The sequence below is a fragment of the Podarcis raffonei genome, chromosome 14 (genome assembly GCF_027172205.1).
Source record: "Podarcis raffonei isolate rPodRaf1 chromosome 14, rPodRaf1.pri, whole genome shotgun sequence".
Lineage (NCBI taxonomy): Eukaryota > Metazoa > Chordata > Lepidosauria > Squamata > Lacertidae > Podarcis > Podarcis raffonei.
This window is the reverse complement of record NC_070615.1, coordinates 50,406,603-50,430,000: the sequence shown is the minus strand read 5'-3', so window position 1 is coordinate 50,430,000 and position 23,398 is coordinate 50,406,603. Positions and strand designations below refer to the sequence as shown.

Genomic DNA, 23,398 nt, shown 5'->3' with positions numbered 1-23,398 from the left:
CCAGAGCAGCGCATGGAAACACCGTTTAACTTCCCGCCGGCGTGGTACCTACTTATCTACTTGCACTTTGACGTGCTTTCGAACTGCTAGGTGGGCAGGAGCAGGGACCGAGCAACGGGAGCTCACCCCATCGCGAGGATTCGAACCGCAACCTTCTGATCAGCAAGCCCTAGGCTCTGTGGTTTAGACCACAGCTCCACCCACATCCCTAATTACTAATTATGCTCTACTAATTGCTTGAAATCATTAGATGTCCATAGTGCACTAGGTTACTGCAATGTGCTCTGTGCCCTCTCTGTGGGCTTTTACCCGCTGAGAGTGCAGATTCCTGCAGCGTGAATTGCTGAACAGGACTGAGACCCCATCAGCACATCACGCCTGTCCTTAGAATCATAGAATCATAGAGTTGGAATAGACCCCAAGGGCCATCGAGTCCAACCCCCTGCCAAGCAGGAAACACCATCAGAGCACTCCTGACATATGGTTGTCAAGCCTCTGCTTAAAGACCTCCAAAGAAGGAGACTCCACCACACTCCTTGGCAGCAAATTCCACTGTTGAACAGCTCTTACTGTCAGGAAGTTCTTCCTAATGTTTAGGTGGAATCTTCTTTCTTGTAGTTTGGATCCATTGCTCCAAACTTAAACACCTGCACGGTTGCCGACTTGCCAAAGCCCCTAACAACTTGGGGCCAGTATACCTGCAAGATTGGCTTCCCCCCCATATATACCCACTCAACCACTTCGATCAGCAGAATTGGCATTGGGTTTTTTAAAAAAGTTTTATTTTCAAAAATTTCACATACACATTCCAATACAGTGGTACTCGGTTTAAGAACAGTCCTGTTTACACACGATTCGGTTTACGAACTCTGCAGAACCGGAAGTAGTGTTCCAGTTTGCGAACTTTACCTCGGTCTACAAACGGAAACCTAATGGTGGAAGGGCACTGGTGGCGGGAGGCCTCATTAGGGAAAGCAAGCCTCAGTTTAAGAACAGATTTGGTTTAAGAACGGACTTCAGGAACAGATTAAGTTCGTAAACTTAGGTACCACTGTACGTAGATTTTTCTTTTGTTTTGTCATCTTCCCATCTCATTTTCCACAGTGCTTTTTATTTTATTTTTCCTTGCTGCACCCTATCTTCTCTCTCTTGTACCATGACAATAGTACTATAATCTCTACTTCCTTCTGTTGCTCATCGTTCAAATCCTGCTTGCAAATTCATCATACTGTAATATTTCTTTAGATAGTCCAAAAAGAGCTTCAATTCTCCCACAAATCAATCACCATTAGGTTCTCTTATTTTAGCTGTTAGCTTTGCTGATTCCGCATAGTCCATCACTTGCCCGTTCTAGAACTGGCATTGTTATGGGTGCTACATAATATTCAATCCGTGCTTGGAAGAAGACTGTGGAGGCAGAGGATAGCCATCAATAGCCATCTTCGCCATGAATTTGTCCAATCTTTTAAAGCCATCCAAGTTGGTTGCCAGCACTGTATCCTGTGGGAAGGAGTTCCATAGTTTAACTATGTGCTGTACTTTATTTTAACTCTCCGGAATCCTTGCCAGAAGCAAAAATGGGAGCATAGGACTTGTCTCATTTCCTTGAAGGTAGGCGTCCCTCACAGCCCTCCAGCTGCATTTATAGAACAGTCACGGATGTCCAAACAGAGTTATCCATCCATCTAGCAATTGCTGCTATTTTATAATCATGGGGTTGCAGGCAGCAGAGGAGGGAGAGAGAGAGAAATGATTATCATGGCAACTGCTGAATAAGACAGGCTGCGTGTTCCAAATTGATGTTGGCTACATAATTTAATAGGTGAAATAATTGCCTCCGAGGAGCGAATAATGCTGTTCGCGTTTTTCCAGGTGGAAGGGTGCATCAAAGGGGAAAACACAAGCGCTCCCTTAGATACCTGCACAAAGGAAGAAGTTCATTGGACGATTCAGAGATGTAGTGGGCCAGTTGTGCTGCACTGCAAATCAAACCACGAAGGTAAGAGATGTCATGTTGCTCAATGCAAACTTTCAGACAAGTGAGTATATTTATAGACAGCATACGGGGCCAGTACAATAGGCAGTCAAGGAAAAATCCCCAGCAACTGGGATGGTCTACAGTTCTTTCATCCACCCCTGCCAGTTCCCTCAATTGACAGTAAATGCTGGCAAAGCGGGTGTGTTAATGGAGACAAATATATTTTATGTCTTTGCCCTGAGAGCAAGGATTTGTGGCTGAGGGTTTTGAGAAACCAAATTAGGAGTCTCTTTGTTCCCACGGTGCCAGTGAAAATCTAAATTTGGTTTTTGGAGGGCTCGAGGTTTTTGAAGGGTTTGCTTTGTCGGCTGCCTTTGGCCAAGCTGGTGATCGCTAAAACAACAGAAAGGGCGACAGACCAGGCTTTGCGAGGCTGGCGTCCTCTCCAGCTGTTCCGGGGCTCATTTCATCCCCCTCGATCCTTCCTTCTCTTTGCTCCCAATTGAGTCGAGCTTTGTTTTGCATTTTGTTTGAGATATAAATACATAGAATAGAGCAGTGCTATGACTTCCCTCAATCTGGGCATTATACTTCTGTTGACGCAGCCTAGAATAGCATGAGCTGTTTTTGCTGCTGCAGCACGCGGTATACTCATTGGTTAGAGCGTGGTGCAGATAACGCATGCGCAGAAGTGTTCTGCGTGCTTCGCGCATGTGCAGGAGCACTCTATTGCATCACACGCATGCGCAGAAGCGGCACTCTGCTTTACACACGATTACATTAAGAGAACAGCATCAAGAGAAGAAAATGGCATCAAGAGAAAGATGGCTGCGTGACTTGGCTCTTCTATGGAGTCAGCCAGGGCCACGCCCATCTCTCTGGTCACATCGGGGGGCTCCAGACCAGGAACAGGAAGTTATACTGGCTGGAGTAACATCCCCCTGCCTGTGTCCACTCTAGGGAAACAAGGAATGTTGTATTTGGCTGCTCCAATGGATTACATCCCACATCCATGGGTCTTGAGCTCCTTGATGTTCATATGCAAAAGCACCTGAGTCTGGATTCTGGGCTGTGACCCCACTGAGTCAACAATCATTTGGGCCGGGACTTCAATGGGTGGCTTATACGCACAGACACCACAATTTGTGTGATCACAACCATCCTCTTTTCTTCTTTTCCCCTTTTGACCCACTGCCATTTAAACAAGATATTTTGAAGAGTTACAGAAATACCACACAGCTGTCACCCAAAGAATCGGAACATCGCAGCAGTGGGCATATTGCAGAAAACGCTTTAAAATAGCTCGAAAATCAATTTTTTAAACTCTGCGGAAGATGTACTTGGCCTCTGCCAGTGCAGGGGGTCAGGGGATTCAGAAAGTGGAATTTCTCCCCGGGAAAGTATCCTCCCTCTTTCTCTCCCCTCCCCTCCCAAACTCTCCCACTCCTCTCCTTTCATGTTTTCAAACATAAAAATGAATGTTAGACTTGGCAGGAGCAAAAAGCAAGAATCAGATTGTGCGAGGTGCCAATTAGAGTTAATTATGAAATGATTGAGCTGCACTTTATACCAAGCACGTGCGCACAAAGGAGAAATCACAGCACACTTTCAAAGATGTAAACCTTCCATTTTGTTTTATTTTTTACTTCCACTGACAGCACTCACATGAATAGCTGCCAGAAAACGGGGTCACGGTACCTGTTCTTTATGAGAGGTTCTCTTTATATAAATGCTGTATGCCAGCTGGAAAGATTTCTCCATGCCTTCTAGCTGCTAGGTTCAAAGTGGGCCGCCTAATGAACGAGCCCGGAGCTCATTTGCGGAGTGACTGTTTCGCATGCGGCAGGTCTCGGGTTCAGTTCCCTCATCTCCGGGCGTCAGGTGACGGGGGGTTAAGATATTTGTTTGCCTGAGACACTAGAGAGCTGCTCCACTGTCAGGGGCGAGCAGGATGCTTGCAAGTGTGCGCTGGGGGAAGCGGGGCTGGAGTCTGGCTTGGAAGAAGGGGCCAGGGAGTGGTCAGGAACTGTGCCAGCCAGGAGACAAGCAGAGGAAGCTTTAGAGCTGGAGGGGGGCACAGGATGGGTCAAAAAAGAAGAGGAGGAAGAGGCTGGTCAGGCAAATGAAGGCCCTGGGGCTTCCCCACCCTCTCAACCAGAGTAGCTCAGTTGGTTAGAACATGGCGCTGATAATGCCAAGGTTGCAGGTTTGATCTCTATGGGAATGTTGTGGATACTAGGAGAGGATATATTGATTAAATATTACCCTTCCTCACTCATGCTTGTGAGTCAGTAGCAGAGTACATTCCCCAATATATAGCAGGAAGCTAGTTGGTAGGTTCGTTTGAATCTCTTTACTTAAGCAATCCAGTCTGGCTTTGTCCAGATTGGGTTATTCCTGGTAATTTCCCCTTCTTTAAAAATAATAAGAAGTTTACTCACATTCAGTTCACAGTTGGTTCCCTGAAGGCAGGCTTAAGCTTGTAGTTACAGGACAGAGTTTGAGTTCATCCCATATGGAAATGAGCCCATGTGCTGCTGGCTGAGATTCTTGGGGGAACCATTTTCTAATTTGCGCGCACACACACACACACACACACACACACACACATATATATATATATATATATATATATACACACGTGTGTGTGTGTGGTTTTTCGAATTACAGTTTTACAATCACATATCCAACATACAACATAAAAACAAGATTCCAAGGAATCTCCTGGACTTCCCTCCTCCCCTTTGTGGGTCCTATTGTCAGTCATTTCCTCCTGCATCTTTTTTAATAATCCAAATCTTTTACATCTCCATTAAATCCAAAATTCACCATTAAACTACAAGTGTTATTCTTCCGGTCATTTTTGCCATTTCGGCATAATCCATCAACTTAATCTGCCATTCTTCTCTGGTCGGGACTTTATCATCTTTCCATCTCTGGGCCAATAAAATCCCAGCAGCCTTGGTCACAAACATAAATAGTCTTTACTGCTCCATTTTCTGATTCGCTTCAGGCGGCAAAATGTCTTGGGCCAGCCTTGCTTGCAAGCGAGACAGTCAGCATCAGGTGTAGTCGAGCCATTTGACTAGGCTGAACCCAACTGGCAACTCCCCGCTGGGCCCGCATGGTCAGCTGAGCCCAGATCCTTCCTGCTGCAGGTTACCGGAAGCTGGTGTCCGAAATTGAGGAAGGCCTGGTCACTTCCGGAGACTCCTTCTACATCCGCCTCAACCTGAGCATCACCAGCCAGCTGGACTGCTGCTCCCTGTCTGTGAAATGTGACGAGATCCTGCACGTCCTGGACACCATGTATTATGGCAAGTGCGAGTGGCTTTGTGCCAGAGTTGACCCCTTCACAGACAAGGATTTAGAATCGGGGACCATCCCCAATTACAGCAGGTGAGCACAAATCCCGATTTTCGCACTCGGGGCCAGCTCTGGGTTTGAGGTAGGGATGTGGGCAAAGTGTCCTCTGGTGGGGGGCTGGTTGATCTGGGGCAGAGAAGAGGAGGGGCAGATAGATGACCCCAGGATCTTGTGGGCTGGAAAGGCGTCTGCCTGGACTGGGAGAGCCTGAGGAAAGGGATGCTGGAGAGGGTTCCCTCTCATAAGAAAATAAGAATAGGCTGCTGGATCAGGCCAATGGCTCATCCAGCATCCTCTTCTCACCGTGGCCAACTAGATAGATGCCTGTGGGGAAACCCACAAGTGTCAGGCTTCAGGGAATTGGCTTCCTCCCCCGTGGCAGTAGATAAGCAGAACGAAGGAAAAGGGGTCATCTTACCAGTTAGAAACTTTAATAATCACGGCAAGAGAACAAAGATCTCATAATAATGGCGGTGCTCCCAATTAAGGATTCCACCCCCTTTGGTCCCTATCAATCTATGTCACTTCTGCGTCTTGTAATCTGAGTTTGTACTCCCTGTGCTTTCTGTTCTACCACTTTCTGAGCCCTTCTCGGCTTTGGGGAGGGCGGTGGAGGAAGGCTGTCTAGAGACTGTGAATCTGTTAACCCTCTCCCTTCCAGTGTCTCTTCTCCTAGCTGTTCCCCATCCAGTATTCCCCAGCTTCTGCCTTCTGAACTATGTCCCTCTGCAAACCGCTGTTCCAAATCTATACTGTCCTCCTGCTCCTGGGAAGATTCAGGAGCAGGGGGAGGGGGAGGCTCCCACCATTCCTCCTCAGTGCAGCCCTCCTCAGCACGGCCCTGACACAAGCAGGATTCAAACACAATAACACTCCCCCTTCCTGTGGCTTCCAGCAACTGGCCGTGAAAGCAGAGCAGAGCTGTCATTCCCAGCAGCCATTAAATCTCCATTAAATCTGCCCAATCCTCTTTGAAAGCCATCCAGGCCGGTGATCATCGCTGCCTCCTGGTGGAAGTGAGTTCCATAGTTCAACTATGCACTGTGTGTTCCCTTCCCTCCACCCCTGTTTCATCCCTCCCTGGTGCACAAGCCATGGGCTCCCCTCCCATTCCTGGAGCTCTAGGGGCCCAGTTCCTGCTCAATCACTTTGTCCATTGCCCCACCAACTCTGCCTTGAGTTTTCAAAAACCACATCCAGTCCCACCTCTCCAGGGGAGGTTGTTGCCCTGCTTTGTCTGTCCACAATGACAACCCCTCCACCACCTGGATTGCAGAGATGCCAACACAGGCGGAGCAGATCCTGCCTTCCTGGAGAACTCTCAGGTGGCTTTGCCAGTCTAAGGACCAGAACTGCTTGCCATGCCAAGTTGTGCCAACCCCATTCACTTACAGTGGGGTTGCAAGGGGCGTGTCATTGCTGGATCAATATATTTGCTTGTGTAGCATCTGCTGGCCTTTGAACTGCATTCTGGCTGTGTGAGCCAGTGTGGTGTAGTGGTTAGGAGCAGTGGACTTGTAATCTGGTGAACTGGGTTCACTTCCCCGCTCCTCCACATACAGCTGCTGGATGACCTTGGGCTAGTCACACTCCTCTGAAGTCTCTCAGCCCCACTCACCTCACAGTGTTTGCTGTGGCGGAGGAAGGGAAAGAAGATTGTTAGCCACTTTGAGACTCCTTAGGGTAGTGATAAAGCAGGATATCAAATCCAAACTACTACTCTTCCTCCTCTTCTTCTTTCTCAACAAGCATTTCCACAGAAGCTACAACTTCAAGTTCTGCATTGAGTGGTTGCTGGGACAGCCCCCATCTGATGTTGATGGCCCCATCCTGTCTTACCTGTTGGTGCTCGCTGCATGCCAAAGGGGGCTGGGAATGGGGCTGCCATTTTGATTTCCCACATTGCTCTGGAGCACCCAACATGGTGTCACTCTGGAGCGCTGGGAGAACTGAAGTGAAGGGCTTGGGGCAGGTTCCAAAGCTGGTGGGTCATAGGAAGCCAGTTGCTGATAAGAGGGCTGTCCGCACTAGAGCAAGTGGAAGCAACACAGTGAAAAAGGCTTGGCTGCCCCGATGGTGCAGTGGGTTGAGGGAGCTGTTCTATGCAGTAGCTGCTTCGAAGATTCCTGCAAAATTGCTTCCAGAGACAGCTATGCATTGTCATGGTGATGCCCTGATTTAAGGGTGATTTTTATTATTGATTCCTTTGCCTCTGTGCGTGCACGCATTTAAAAAAAACAACACCTCTGCTTTCATTGCCTGCTTTTTATCCTCAATTCTGGCTTTTATTTACTGTGTTTTATAGACATGGTGTTTTCGGTATTTGTATTTGCAATTGCGGTTTGCTTAATATATCTTCGAGCTCGTTTGAGTTTTGCAAAAGCCTTTGGCTGCGAGCAATAAAAATCTTCTGAGAGGCCGGAGTCGTAGATCGCATTGTTTTCTTGCACAAGGTCCATTGTGCAACCCGTGATCACTCAAGTCTCTGCCGCCAGTCAGAGTGGCCAATGGAATGGGACTTGGAATGAGACAACTCTGTGTGTTTGCATTTGAAAATGCCCTAAACAAGGAGCTAGGGATGGGATAAACATTTGGCTTGGTTCACATTTTAATGCGAAACCTACCTAATTCCTGCTTCCCAAAGCAATACACAAACAGATACTTAGTTACCCTTTAAAATTTATGCACCTCTAAATTTTACAATGCAGTTATCCTGCCAGTTAATGAGTACAGTCTGTATATTATGTGAAAGTGAACACAAAAATATATCTATTAGTAAGGATAGTCCATCCTGTTTCATTTTTGCCTTGTTTTGTCCATTCCTTCCTCCTTTTCATGGATTTTTTGAAATAACGCATGAAAAGTTTGCATTTAACCTGCATGCATTGTTTTATGCATGCATAGTTTTCAATGCACTTTTTTGCAAAATTCGCATTCTGTACACATTTTAACAGTAAAAGAACGTCTTTTCATGTGCACTTTCCGCTCGGCAAAATGGCATTGTGAAATCTGCGAAAGCACGTAATTCCATCAGGAGTTGCTTTCCAACCTGCCAACGAGTTCCAGACTGTCAATTTGGGTAAGCCCACTGCAAAAAGCAGACCGGCCGAATCCCTCCTCAATCCCTATATGTTAGTGACAATGATCTCAATGGTTTGCAGAGCGCAGCAGCTCCTCCTAGTGAAACTTCAGCGCCTGATGAATAGAGGTAACAAGGATGAGATGGACAGTTCGTACGGTACACTCCGAACCCCTCGAGTGAGTAGCCAATTCCACATCTGCTTCAGCCTTAGAGTCTGAGCTGCTCTCTGTCACAGCCTCTTCTGGTTCACTAAACCCTGTTCCCTCTCCTGCTGCCGACACATCCTCCTCACAATCTACTCCTTCTCCCTCTGACCACTCATCGTCACCCAACCACCAGTCCCCTGGCTCAGAGCCTTCTTCGTCTGGGGTTCCCTGGGGGTTCCCCAGCTGTTGCCTTCCACCACTCCTGAACATCCAGCCAGTCAGCAGTTGCCATCCTGGAAATTCTTCAGATCAAGGGGATCTCATCATGATAACAGAAGTTTTGAACCCTGGGAGGGAGGGAGGAGAAGACCACTCTAGAACAGGGCCTCCAATCTGCTGCGTTCGATTCAGAACGGTACTATCAGTGCTTTTCCCCCCCTAAATACTCTCATTTTCCTACTCATATTGAAATACTGCCCCTCAATGAGGCCAAACTTAGATTCACAAAATGTTTAGGGGTATGTGTACCCCCATGTCCCCCCATAAAAAAGCACTGGGTACTATGGTCAATGGTATTGAAAACTGAGGAGAGATCTGTTGCTGGACTGCACCTCTCACAATTCCTGGTCCAGCAATACCCTGAAGGCCACAAGTTCCCCATACTTGAGCTGCGTTGCAGGGGGTTGGCCTAGGTGAGCCTCAGGGTCCCTTCCAACTCTACATTTCTACGATTCTAGGGCCTAGAACTGCCAACAAAGGTGCATTGAACAGGCTTGATGATTCATTCTCCAATGTTTTTCTTTTCTACCAGAATACACTGCAGCCGGAAGAGGTTATGCCACCAAGTGACCCCAAAGCCAGCCCTCGCCTCTCTCGGGCCAGTTTCCTTTTGGGTCAGATCTTACAGGTAGAAAAATAACTCTCCAAAAATCCCTTTTGTGTCAAATATGTTTTTAGCTGGCAAATGAAATAATAATAATAATAATAATAATAATAATAATAATAATAATAATAATAATATATTTATACCCCGCCTATCTGGCTGGGTTTCCCCAGCCACTCTGGGCAGATCCCAATCGAATATTAAAAACAAGATACAGCATTAACCATTAAAAACTTCCCTAAACAGGGCTGCCTTCAGATGTCTTTTAAAAGTAGGATAGTTGCTTATTTCCTTGACATCTGGTGGGAGGGTGTTCCACAGGGCGGGCACTACTACCAAAAAGACCCTCTGCCTGGTTCCCTGTAATCTCACTTCTGCCAAAAGGCCCTCGGAGCTGGACCTCAATGTCCGGGCAGAACGATGGGGGTGGAGACGCTCCTTCAGGTATACAGGACCAAGGCCATCTAGGGCTTTAAAGGTCAGCACCAACACTCTGAATTGTGCTCAGAAACGTACTGGGAGCCGATGCAGATCTCTCAGGACCAGTTTTATATGGTCCCAGAGGCCACTCCCAGTCACCAGTCTAGCTGCCGCATTCTGAATTAATTGCAGTTTCCGCATCACCTTCAAAGGTAGCCCCACGTAGAGCGCATTGCAGTAGTCCAAGCGGGAGATAACCAGAGCATGCACCACTCTGGCGAGACAGTCCATGGGCAAGAAGGGTCTCATCCTGCGTACCAGATGGAGCTGATAAACAGCTGCCCTGGTCACAGAATTGACCTGTGCCTCCATGGACAGCTGTGAGTCCAAAATGACTCCCAGGCTGCGCACCTGGTCCTTCAGGGGCACAGTTACCCCATTCAGGACCAAAGCCTGTCTTTTTCACCGCAGTTCCCTTGGCTTATGGCTCATTTTCTGAAAGTCCAATTTCCCCATTGTTGCCTACCAGAGAGATTCATGAGGCCAAGTTATGGGTGGGAGGTGCCTCTTTTTAAATGGGAACACAGGGTACTGCGCTCCCAAACCAATGACTCTGTCACAGGGATGCAAGTGCTTCCACTCTGTGCTTCCATCCTGGTTGTTCGACAAGCAACAAGTGGCCTGCCTTGCTGTCAGGAACAGAAATGCCAACAAAGCTTGCCTTGACAAGGGTCTCTCCTGTGCTCTCAGTTTGTCAGCAGGTCCGAGAACAAATACAAGCGCATGAACAGCAACGAGCGAGTCCGCATCGTCACTTCGAAAGACACGCGGGTCAGGACAGAGGGGCACCCGGTGACAAAGGCCCTGCTGGACAGATTTGAAGGTACCAAGTTATGCAGCAGAGGGGCTGGCATTCAAAGATGCACCTGGGAACTTGGCAGGAAGAGAATTCTAAGAAGAGCAAAGTAGGTTTGGAGTGGTCAGGACAATGGCAACCAGGAAATCCTTATTGCGTCCCTGCTGGCTAGTGAACACAGTGTTGCACCCGCCCCAGTTTCCAGGGGTTCCTGTGCTTACCCAGGGTTTGTTTTATGTGGAATGATGGGTAGTGGAGACTGTGGAGCCTTTAGGATATTTGGTTTTATTTGCACATGAATAAGAGGGAAGCGGGTGGCGCTGTGGGTTAAACCACAGAGCCTAGGACTTGCCGATCAGAAGGTCGGCGGTTCAAATCCCTGTGATGGGTGAGCTCCCGTTGCTTGGTCCCTGCTCCTGCCAACCTAGCAGTTTGGAAGCATGTCAAAGTGCAAGTAGATAAATAGGTACCGCTCCGGCAGGAAGATAAAAGGTGTGCTGCTCTGGTTCCCCAGAAGTGGCTTAGTCATGCTGGCCACATGACCCGGAAGCTGTATGCTGGCTCCCTCAGCCAATAAAGCGAGATGAGCGCCACAACCCCAGAGTCGGTCAAGACTGGACCTAATGGTCAGGGGTCCCTTTACCTTTACCTTTTACAACCTGAATATAGGATAGAGCAGGGTTTCCTAAACTTGGGTCTCCAGCTGTTTTTGGAGTACAACTCCCGTCATCCCTAGCTAGTAGGACCAGCGGTCAAGGATGCTGGGAACTGTAATCCTAAACCAGCTGGACACCCAAGTTTGGGAAACCCTGGGATAGAGGGGCTCACAGCATCAACTCTCCAGCAAATCTTGCTTCCCTATTAGGATTCCAGCAAAGCCCAAACTTTGGGTCCAACACAGAGCAGATATGTCTCTTTCTCTCCAGCTTCCAGCATACCAAGGCAGTGAACTCTAAAAGCATAGAAAACTACAGGGGCATTGGAGAAGTTTTATTATTGAACCCACATTCAAGATTTTCAGTAGCAAGGTGATAAGTGCTCTGTGGTGCACTTATCTGTGGTGTTGAAATTTAGGGTTTCATTAAATGCTTAGAAACTGTGCAGAATATAGGTAATAACCAACACACTTTAATGTAACAAACTGTAATTTGAGCAAGATTTTAATTTTTTGCACCATATTTAACAAGCAGGGACTGTGCAAATCCATTATTTGACCTCTTCTGACACCCTGTTGCACACCCTGCACATTACACACTTGTTTTCTAGCCAGACTGGTAGGTTCTGTTGCACCCGTCACCACAAAGCCTTTTGTCTGATGGATGCATTTCTCTGTGTTCTGACACCACCCTTCCCACTCTAGGACTTTTCATAGTGGCCCCCTGAGTGCGTTTCTGGAGTTTAAATGCTCCCTTCTCTCCCCAGAGTTTGACTCGGTGAGCGAGATCAACAAGAGCTTCAGCCTGATCCCGTACAGTTCGGTGAGACCCATCCATTGTGACCGTCGGCGCCCTGTCCTCTTCACGCCCACAATGCTCTCCAAGACCTTCATCCAGAAGCTTCTCAACTCAGGAGGGGCCCTGGAGTTCAATCTATGCAAGCCAGGTAATCTCACCAGGGAGAGCATCTGCTGGGTGTGCTAAGTGCCTACCTGTCAGGTGACAGAGGAAACAACCCCCACGGCAGGTTGCCAGGAATGGATAAGACAAGGAAAGTCCTTACCACCTGTTTTTTAGTCAATATTTACAGAGAGGGGCTTGGAATGCAGACTCTTGGAATAATGACCTTGTCCCGAGCGACTCTCCACTCCCTTTTTCTCCCACTTCCTCATTCGTCATCTCTTCTATGGATGGCCCTTTGCTTCTGAGCCTTCTGCTCTACTACTTTCAAGGCTCTCCAGATTCTGGGAGAGGGGAGGTCTGGAAGGCTTTCTAAAGACACGGTGTCCATCAGCTGTTGCCCTCCTGGTGGTTCCTCTTCCTCCTCCTCTTCTCCCATTATTTCCCAGCTTTCCCCCTCATCTGCCTCTGAGCTGTGACCTTCCTCAAACCCCTGTTGTAATTCTGAACTGTCTTCTTCTCTGGAAAGGTCAGGCTGGGGAAGTGGTCTCCACCATTCCTCCTCTGCCCAGTCCCTTGCACTACCTAACCCAGGCATAGGCAAACTCCGCCCTCCAGATGTTTTGGGACTACAACTCCCATCATCCCTGATCACTGGTCCTGTTAGCTAGGGATGATGGGAGCTGTAGTCCCAAAACATCTGGAGGGCCAAGTCTGCCTATGCCTGACCTAACCTGTCAATACAGATCCACAACTTCCTTGCTTCAAACCAAACAAATCCAACATATTCTTTAGGCCACACTGAACACAGTAGGGATTTCTTTCCAAGTAAATGTGCATAGGATCATGCCCTAATCATGATTAAGGGATGCACACTGGCACCAGTGGCCTTGAATAAAGATTAGACAAATTCACGGCTGGCGGCCATTATAGCTAAAGAGGGTGCACCACATTGAGAAGCAAGACACCTCTGGATCTGTTTTCACCCAACTGGTGCCCTCCAGAGTTTTGGACCTCAACTCCCATCAGCTCCATGGCTGTGCTGCCTGGGGCTGATGGGAGTTGTAGTCCGATACATAGATGTTACACAGAAGCTGGGAACAAATAGTAGAAGTCAGCCATTGTCTGAAAGCAGTCTTTGTATAATTCCCAGAAGAATTTATTTGGCTGCTGCTGAGTTCTGGATTAGATTCACCTCCTTGGTCTGCTCCAACAAGCAACGCAATCCTTGGGTTGTTAGACCCATTTCATGCATATCCATTTGTTATATCTGTTGCAGATATTGCGCACATTGTCAAAATACGGCCTTTCAAAGGTGTCTGACACTGCAAGGTGGGCTGGCAATCACACAAGCCCCAGCTATTCTCCTGTCCTGGCAGTCCCTGTGCATTTTCTTGAAACAGATCATGCTCAGGTTCAGCAGATTTAACTAGCTTGTGGATAAACACACAGCCAGCTATGTCCTCTGCCAGCTAAAGCCCCGGAGTTGTAAATCTGAGGATAATAACAAGAGCAAATCATTATCCTGCACCTTTTATATGCTGTGTCCTATTCATCTCAGTACTTTAGGGTTTCTGAAGCATCGACTGTGGCTCAGTTTGGATTAAAGTCAAGTTTCAGACGTAGGAATGAGGCAAGTTGTATGTCCAAAGCCTCCATCTCATCATAAGGGCTTGTGTGGTGCACCAGATGAAATGGTGGTCTTAGATGTGGGGATCTTTGATCTACATCCCCCCGACTCAGCTGTGAAGTCAACTGGATGACTTTTAAAAGCCACTCAACCTAACCTACCTGAAAGGGTTGTTAAGAAGCTGGATTGACTATGAATGGCCTCCTCTTGACTATCGCACAGGGGAAACAAACCACAATTCCTCTCTTTGTTATCATTCTCTTTTCTTTCCTACTAAAACAAGTTCTGAAAAAGTGTGGCAAGGATCTGCCCCTTCTGAGTGTTCCTTCCAGTTTATCAAGGAGTAGGGGAAGTGTTTCGAGGTCTTATAAAAGCAAAACGCTCTTTATTTGCCAAGGTGGCATCTGAAAGTGACCTGGTTTTGGTGATGTCTGTCCGTTAGCCGCCGTTGTTTGATGATGGCGAGGATCCTCCAAACCATGATTGGAGATCTTCCATGCTTACTACAAAGTTTGTCTTTGTCTGCCTTCTTTTCCAGATATCATAACAAAAGAAGAATTCTGTAGGAGGCAAAAGACAGAAACAATCATCTATTCCCGCGAGAAGAATCCTCACACCCATGAATGCATTTTTACTGCAAATATTGAAGCGGTCGCTGCCAAGGTAATTGGGGTAGTTCTGGGTCACCCTTCCCCAATGTACTTTGGCCTGACCCTGGAGCGAGGAACCCTTTTTTTTAATGCCAAGGTCCACGTCCCTTGGGGGGGAGGGCATCCTATGAAATTGAATGTTGCAAGATTCAACTGAGATTTAAAAAAGTATTTTTGCATGCAGCACAGAGTTAAACTTTGGAACTCCCTTCCACAGGAGGCAGTGATGGCCACCAACTAGGGTGGCATTAATAATAATAATAATAATAATAATAATAATAATAATAATTTTTATTTATATCCCACCCTCCCCAGCCGAGCTCAGAGCGGCTAACAACAATAAAAGTAACACAATTTACATAAAATCGCAATCAATTAATTGAAATGCATTCTAAAATCAACTCATTCTAAAATCAATTCAAAATCAAATTAATGGCAACCATTGGGCTAGCATTCTGTGAGGATTACCGAAGGAGGGGGTCAGACTGTGCCTTGGCCAAAGGCCTGGTGGAACAGCTCTGTCTTGCAGGCCCTGCAGAAAGATGTCAAGTCCTGCAGGGCCCTAGTCTCTTGTGACAGAGCGTTCCACCAGATCGGGGCCACAGCCGAAAAAGCCCTGGCTCTGGTTGAGGCCAGCCTAACCTCCCTGTGGCCCAGGATATCCAAGATGTTTTTGTTTGAAGACCATAAGGTCCTCTGTGGGACCAGGAGAGGCGGTCCCATAGGTACTGTATAGGTCCTAGACTGTATAGGGCTTTAAAGGTTAAAACCAGCACCTTGAACCTGATCCTGTACTCCACAGTACAAATTCATGGAGGAGAGGGCTGTCAGTGGCTACTAACCCTGTTGGCTCTGCTCTGCTTCCATAGTCAGAGGCAGTGATGTTTCTGAATACCAGTTGCTGGAAACCATGGGATGGGAGAGTGTTGCTCTTGTGTTCGAGTCCTGCTTGTGTGTTTCCCATAATGGGCAAATGGGCGTCTGGTTGGCCACTGTGAGAACAAGATGCTGGGCTGATCCAGCAGGCTCTTCTTTTGTTCTCCCCAGCTGTTTTTTAACTACAACTCCCATTAGCATCAGCATAGGAGTTACCATCCAAAACAGCTGGAGGGACCCTACACCGGAGAAGGCAGGCCTATGTTGTTGGGCAATGCAGAGCATATGCCTTTTCTGTAATGCTGAAGGTCTTGTGGTGGGCTCTCCCAAACCGTGAGCCATTCCCAGCGCAGTGCTATTGGGTTCTGTTTCTTTTGGGAAAGGAAGGACAGGAGCACTTAAGGTATCTTTGTAAGGGGTGTGTGTGTGTGTGTGTGTGTGTGTGTGTGTGTGTGTGTAGCATTAAGGGTGGGATACAAGCAATCCAGCAAAGCAGGAGAAAGTTGAGTAGCTTCTCTCTCCAAGCAGCCTCACCCTCCTCCCCAATTTCACCCGTCTCTGGTTACAAATGTGCAGGTCTTTATCACATACACAGCCCAACAAGACAATGACAAAAATCCACCAACAGCATGCAAATCAATATGGCTGACCTAATCCAAAACACCCACCCACCCCACTCACACACGAAAACAAAGACCACCACAGCCAACCACAACCATCCTTCCATGTGATGCCCAAAATCTTCCTGACACAGTGCACGTGGAAGTCATTAAGGCATCACTCCTGATAGCTGTAAGTTGCCCATGACTCCCTACCATAAAGCAGTGCACTCAACACGCAAGCCTGGTAGACCTTCATCTTGGTATCACATACACAGCCCAACAAGACAATGACAATAATCCACCAACAGCATACAAATCAATATGGCTAACCTGATCCAAAACACCCACCCACCCCACTCACATACGAAAACAAAGATCACCACAGCCAATCACAAACAAACAACCACACCCTAGGCCAACCCCAACCTCTCTCACCACCAAAGGAACACAAGTGAACAACAGAGAACCCACACAAGCAACGCTGACACCAAACCCCACATATAGTAAGTAAAATAGAAACATCACCACCCGACCCCACCCCCACTCATCTTTCCCCCCGCTTCACCTCTTTCCCCCTATTCTTCCTAATGTCTCAACAAATGAAACCGATTTGGTTTTTTAAAAAAATGTGTTACATGGAAAAAAATACGAGAGAGAGACATTGCACATGCCTTTGTAAATCAAGAAAATCTTTAATAAAAATACATTAGAAAAAGAAAAAGACATGTGCAGGTGCCCCAGTTCTCTCTGTGTTTTCTGAATCTGCCAACTGCCTTTTGCGCACACACACACACACACACACACACACACACACACACACACACAATTTTCCACCCTCCCACCAACTAGAGGTTTTCATCTTTCCCAAACACTCTAATAGAAGGGTCACCAACCTGTTTAGGCCTGTGAGCACATGGGGCATGGCATGGGCGCTAACCACTCTGATCCCGTCTCACTCCCCCAGATCACCCCTGCCCAAGAAGAAAAAGTGCGTGCGCACACTCATAGTTCATTTTTCCAAGGGATCTGTGCATAAGTCAGGTCCAATAGAATTCATCTGAGCACTGGAAAGAATGCAGAGCTGAAAGAGGACGTGGGAAAGAGAGTCACAACTTCCTCCTTTACATTGTACGCCAGGGGTAGGCAACCGAAGGCCCGCGGGCCGGATCTGGCCCAATCGCCTTCTCAATCCGGCCTGCAGACAGTCTGGGAATCAGTATGTTTTTACATGAGTAGAATGTGTCCTTTTATTTAAAATGCATCTCTGGGTTATTTGTAGGACATAGGAATTGGTTCATTTCCCCCCCAAAATATAATCCGGCCCCCCACATGGTCTCAGCCCACGGCAGAAAAAGGTTGCTGACCCCTGCTATATGCTTTTCAAGGAGGGGAGAGACTAACCACATCATAACCAAGGAGGGGGGCTCAGAGACTTCAGGGGCACCAGCGAAAGACCTCAAGGGCACCATGGTGCCCACGGGCACCACATTGGCGAGCCCCCACTGTAATAGGTGTCCCGGGAGAGGGAGAGGGAGAGAGAACAGAGGCTTCAGCACTGCTTAGACTTCAAGGGAGCCGCTTATAATAGTTGGTAATGCTGTCTCACCCCTTCCTGGCCTGTCCTCGGGGCCACGATCCAGAGAACTTGAGGAATCAGGCATTTCCCTTGTGTGTAGGTCTCTGGAGACTTGTCCTCATGCTGCCGGAGGAACATTTTGTACCTGCCTCCTCTGAGTTTTCATTTGGACACCCCAACACCTCTGCCCCAGGAGGCAACCATGGTTGACTGGGAGAGAGTCACAAGTAGGGGGAGGAGCCCAGTTAGGGGGTCATGTTTCCTCCAAGCCTTACTCCATCCTCCCTCTGAGGAAGCCGGGTGGAATGGCTACTGAGAATTTTAGGCATGTATTTTTCCAGGGCAACACTGGGCATTCTTAGTGGGATTGCTCCCCAACTGGGGTGAGAGTGGAAGAAGGCTTACCAGCTGTCCCTTTCCTATAAAAGTCAGCTGTCATCGTTTCCTCCCTCAGTTTCAGCTGCTGAACAGGTTGTAACTATTCTCCAGAGACAAAGAAGAGCATCAGGTTTAAAAAAAAAAGCCCAAAAAAAACCACATAAAAGAAGAATAATTACTGAAAATATGCATGACAGCAGACATTGCCACATGACTAAATAAACCACATGCAGTGCTAATCACAAATCAGGATAAACTCTTAGACCATGAAACAATTTATCAGGCCCTGTGCTCTTTCGCTCCCTTCCCAACCGCCTCAAACTCCCGCAGAATTTTGGGCACTGTCTCTTTTCAGAATCTCATCGACCAGATAACCCTATTCTTGTTTAAAACTGTTTTTCATATTTTATTTTTTAATTGCCGTAACCCACCTTAAAGTGAAGGGCAGGTAAGAAATAATAATAATAATAATAATAATAATAATAATAATAATAATAATAGGGGCCTGCAACAGAATGTTGCAGCATAGCACTCCTGTGCAACGTTCCAGCCATTTAGCCACACCACCTTCCAGAATACTCCATTCCACTCCCACCCCAGTAGGGGAGCATGCTCACTAAGCATGCCCAGTTCCTGTTGGATCCTCCCCCTTGGGGGAAGAATGTTGTTGTAGTTCTGCCAATCTTGAGTTTCCTCCAAACCTGCTGCTACTCTCTTCTTTTGCCTTGGTGGTGCCCTTTTGTCCACATAAATACATGCTCATAGTTCACTATTTGCAGATACATATACTAGACTAGAAGCTTCACTCCACCGCATTAACCTCCTAGTGCTTCCCCTTCTCAAATATTCCATTATATGAAGGTACTTGACACAAAACTCTGCCATTGTTCCCTGTCAGTTCCCTCCAACCCTGCTTTACCCAAACTTTTGCAGCTGTTTTAAACCACCACTTTCCGCCACCACTTTAAACCACTGGTGTTGTACAACCTGCCTTCTCTTTTGCTCTTCTGCCTCACCCTGATGTTGCTCTAGAAATCTTCCAGTGGGGTTTGCGCTCTGACTTCTTGCACATCTAGGACTGTGATGCAGCAATACAAATCCTTCAATGGAGGCTGTGTGATGACAGCCTTACGTTTTTATGTATATAGGAAGATACATAGAATGGTGTGGGATCCTTCTCTTATTCTCTTTTCTGTCACTCTCTTCCTAGTTTGATAATGAAATGTACTTTTCTTCACAATTAATCTTTTCTCTTTCCATTCATCGTCTTTTTTCCATTATCAGCTCTCCCTTCTCTCTTTCACTCTCCCTCCACTTTTTTTTTCAGTCCGTTGTTGCGTGCTCCGCCTTGACACAGCCAAGCACCCTTCAGTTCTCAAATTCACTTTTAGGTTTCATTCGCTGGGTTTTCATGCACCGATATGGAAAGGATGGGAACCTGTTAATGAGAGAGAGAGCTACACACACACACACACACACACACACACACACACACAAAAGGAGGGTCTGAGCTGCAGAAAGAGACAATGATGTGTAGAACAAAGATTATAATGTCAAACCCAAACAGATGGCATGAAATGCTGGATGCTTGTTACGCAGCAGGGAACAAACAGCCAGACGAGAGTGGTGGGGGGTTTTTCTCTTTCTTTTGAGAAGTAATTACAGAACATGTTGCAACTGAGCAAACAAAGTTCAATTATGTCGGTAAGTTTGGTACATGCTACCTTCATTTTGACATAATCCCCGCCTTCAGATCAGTTAATTCTCTTTTGGAAAGGGGGCCTTTGCAGCAAGTTATCCCGTGGTGAGAGAAAGGATGGGTTTTGTCGATGGAATGCCAAAATCTTTAGTGGTGCAGCATCACCCAAGTAACATGGTGCTTTATGGAGGGTTGGGGTCAGGGGTTGGGGTGAGCCACAGAACTGGCACCAGCCATAGACTGAGAACTTCAAAAGAGCCTGCCAGATCAGTCCAGTGGTCCATCTCGGAGTGGCTGAACAGTCGGCTATTGTGAGAAACCAACACACAGGATTTGAGCACAAGAGCAACTCTCCACTCCTGTGGTTTCCAGCAGCTGTGCTTTGGGGGGTTCCCCACTCCTGGGTCCCCACAACGGCCTTGTGGTAAAGATGAGTTTGGCAAGATGTGGCTGCGTGAGGGTGGTGGGGGTACCAGGCCTAAGGAGACGCAGAGGAAGATGGGCAGAGTCATTTAAGAGAACAGAGCTGGAAGAGCGAATCTTGTAGGTAGAAATAGCCGAGCTAAAGGACAAGAGGGGCAAGTTCTTGGCCAACTTCAAAGGGAAGGTTGACGCACAAAGCCATTTGATCAGAAGGACAATTGCCCTGATCTGCTTGAGATTGTGTGCTTACAAGCCCCAAGATGTGCATACCAAAGTCCTTTTCCTGACTTCCTGTTTACAGAACAAACATTGCCTGCTTGAAGCTGGGATCGGCTGCACAAAGGATTTAATCAAAGCCAGGATATATCCTATTGTTCTCTTTATTAAAGTCTCGGAAAAAAATATCAAGAAGTTCAGGTATGGTGCAATTCAATACCACATTCACAACGCACATGGCTCCACTTTCACGCCACCTGTTTAAAGCAATATCCTACCACTTGAAACTGTCGTGGGTTCCCCCAGAGGCTTCTGGGAGCACTTTGATAAAGGTGCCGAGAGCTGTTTGGATAACCCACAAGTTCCCTCCCAGAGCTACAAGTCTCAGAGTGGTTTAACAGTTAATCCTTCTTCACAGAGAACTCTGGGAAGTGTGCCCAAAACTGATTGTAAAAAAAATGCACGATACAAACCGCATTGCATTCGGGGAAGTTGGATTGCAAAATTGTGTCGTGCAAAATTCACATGAAAGTACTGGCGAATTTTCATGAGGATTTCTTTTTTTAATTGAAGCTGTGGGGAATGGAACTTAAACTTGGAAAAATGAGAAGCTAAAAGGAACCAAAACTGACATATTTTCCCACCCTTAAGTGTCATACAGGTGCATTCATGAAAGAATCAGGCCTATACGCTTCCTAGTATTTTGCTTTTTTGTGGGGGAGGGGGTTGGCTCAGGAGTGCGAAAAGAAGTTGGGGGATTTGTTCGAATGGAAGGAAAAAGAGGCTGTGTGCACATACATACGTATTAAATGCATATCTCCTTTGCTTTCCTTGCATGAAACAGGAAGCTGCTCCCAAACCCATTGGTTGAGGACGAATTATTACGGACATGCCGCCAGAATGAAAAAGAACTGGAGGGTTTGCCGTGCCTTTACTCCTCTTTGGAGGCCGATGCCTGGAGCAGCATTGAGGACCTCCTGCGGATCATCAAGGAGAAGGTTTGGGAAGAACAGCAGAAGACCATCTGGATCGACGAGGATCAGTTGTGAAGCCCAACAGGGGGTGCGGACAATGAGGAACTAGCTGGTCATTTCAAAGAGCTGCGCTGGAGGCTCTGAGATACCTCTGATGTAGGGCCCTGGTTCCATCCATAGCAGTGGCAGGGACTCTCGACAACTGGCAGAAGGTGGAGCGTGAGAGAGGAATCAAAGGCTCTGAGCGCACAGCAACGGGCATCCCAGATGCCTCTTTAGGATTTCGACCAGGATTGTGTCACTCAGAGGAGTTGACACTTGCCTCTTCCAGAACAGCCGTGAGTGAAGGGTGGAGATCTCAAAGAGAAGCTCAAAGCTTCTTCCTGCAGTTCTCAACATGGGAGACACACTAAGAGGGCTTCTGCAGTTGCTGGGAAGAACTGGCCACACCCTGCACCACCTCCCTGCACTGACATAGTCTCTTTGGAGAGGCCCCACACGCCGACCATGAATGAATGTATTCCACAGAAGAGGTTTTGGGCTGCTCAGCGCTTATATTTCACTACAAAATGCATAACCAGTTTCATGCCAGGTTGCCACAACTTCCACCAAAGAACTCAAAATTCTTAGATCCCTAACGTCCTACTCCTTCCCTCCTGCCCCCCATGGCATCACAACATCACAACCAGAGTTTGCCCAGGTTTGGGAAAGGCTGTTTTGTGCTACTGCATGGAATACAATGGTACCTCAGGTTACAGATGCTTCAGGTTACAGACTCCGCTAACCCAGAAATAGTACCTCTGGTTAAGAACTTTGCTTCAGGATGAGAACAGAAATCGCGCGGCGGCAGCGGGAGGCCCCCTTAGCTAAAGTGGTACCTCAGGTTAAAAACAGTTTCAGGTTAAGAACGGACCTCCAGAACGAATTAAGTTCTTAACCAGAGGTACCACTGTACTCTGCATTTTTCAGTTTTCAGATAGAAGAGTCATCAATCTTGGAAAAGCAGAAATATTTCACATACTTCATCTCTGCAAACATTCACATTTTCCCCCCAACCCTGTTCTGCATCATGGCTCCCCACAGCAGGGGCTCTTGCAGCTTTGGCAGAGTTCTCCCGCCCACCCCCAGCTCCGACGATGACTGCCGTCTCCTCTATAGATTAATAATATGTGTGATGCCACCCAGTGAGCATTACACCCCCGTGGTCCCACCCAGTGAGGGATCACGAAGTGCAAGATGGCTACATCTCGGCATAGCCAATCAGCTGCGACTGTGTGATGACATCGCCAAGGTCCACAGAGAGCAGGGCAACGCAAATGAATAGATGGGTGTATCCCCAAGGAACGTCGCAAGCTTGCTGCAAAGGGAAAGGCCTTTCTCAGCACTGCCAAAAACGTTGACGAGAAACGGCGAGTGGTTTAGCCGGAGCTCTCCTGTTTAAACCAGCTGAAGTCCATAGTGCAGATATGTCAGGCACAGGCAGACTCGGCCCTCCAGGTGTTTGGGGACTACAACTCCCATCATCCCTGACCACTGGTCCTGTTAGCTAGGGATGATGGGAGTTGTAGTCCCAAAACATCTGCCGGGCCGAGTTTGTCTATGCCTGAGATATGCCTTTTGCCTTAGGTCACATTCACACCTGACATAGCAAGTGCTATGATTCCGCTTTAAACGGTCATGGCGTGCCCCAAGGAATTCTGGGAGCTGTAATTCATGAAGGATGCTGAGAGTTGATGGGAGATCGCCTATTCCCCTGAAAGAACTACATTTCTCAGAGCAGTGTAACAGGAAAGTCTGGGAATTGTGGTTCCGGGAGGAGAAGAGGGGTCTCCTACTAACTCTCAGCACCCGTAGGAAATGAGAGCTCCCAGGATTCTTTGGTGGGAGTCATGAATTTTTTAAAGTGACATCACAGTGCTTTGGCCTTAGAAACCTTGGCTGTCTGTAGTATAAACAGAACGGTCCGCCAGGCCCTCCAGCCATGTGCTTCTATGTGCCTGTGCACCTCAATGGGCTAAAATAAATTAAGGTTGCACAGCTGCGCCTGGCAGATTGTGCCCTCCGCGTTCAGTCACCGTGCACTCTTC

General features: G+C 47.4%; 1 protein-coding gene across 2 annotated transcripts in view; it reads left to right on the top strand.

The window, feature by feature from the left end:
* Positions 1–23,093, top strand: part of CARD11 (caspase recruitment domain family member 11) — a 97,893-nt gene extending 74,800 nt beyond the window's left edge. For both annotated transcript variants that reach the window (XM_053364831.1, XM_053364830.1), the window contains exons 16-24: positions 1,873–1,999; positions 5,137–5,377; positions 8,506–8,602; positions 9,384–9,479; positions 10,626–10,758; positions 12,154–12,333; positions 14,456–14,580; positions 20,423–20,538; positions 21,182–23,093. In XM_053364831.1, the coding sequence (XP_053220806.1) occupies positions 1,873–1,999; positions 5,137–5,377; positions 8,506–8,602; positions 9,384–9,479; positions 10,626–10,758; positions 12,154–12,333; positions 14,456–14,580; positions 20,423–20,538; positions 21,182–21,386 (1,320 nt within the window). In that variant the 3' untranslated portion in view covers positions 21,387–23,093. The remainder of the gene's footprint in view (positions 1–1,872; positions 2,000–5,136; positions 5,378–8,505; positions 8,603–9,383; positions 9,480–10,625; positions 10,759–12,153; positions 12,334–14,455; positions 14,581–20,422; positions 20,539–21,181) is intronic.
* Positions 23,094–23,398: the final 305 nt, after the last annotated feature.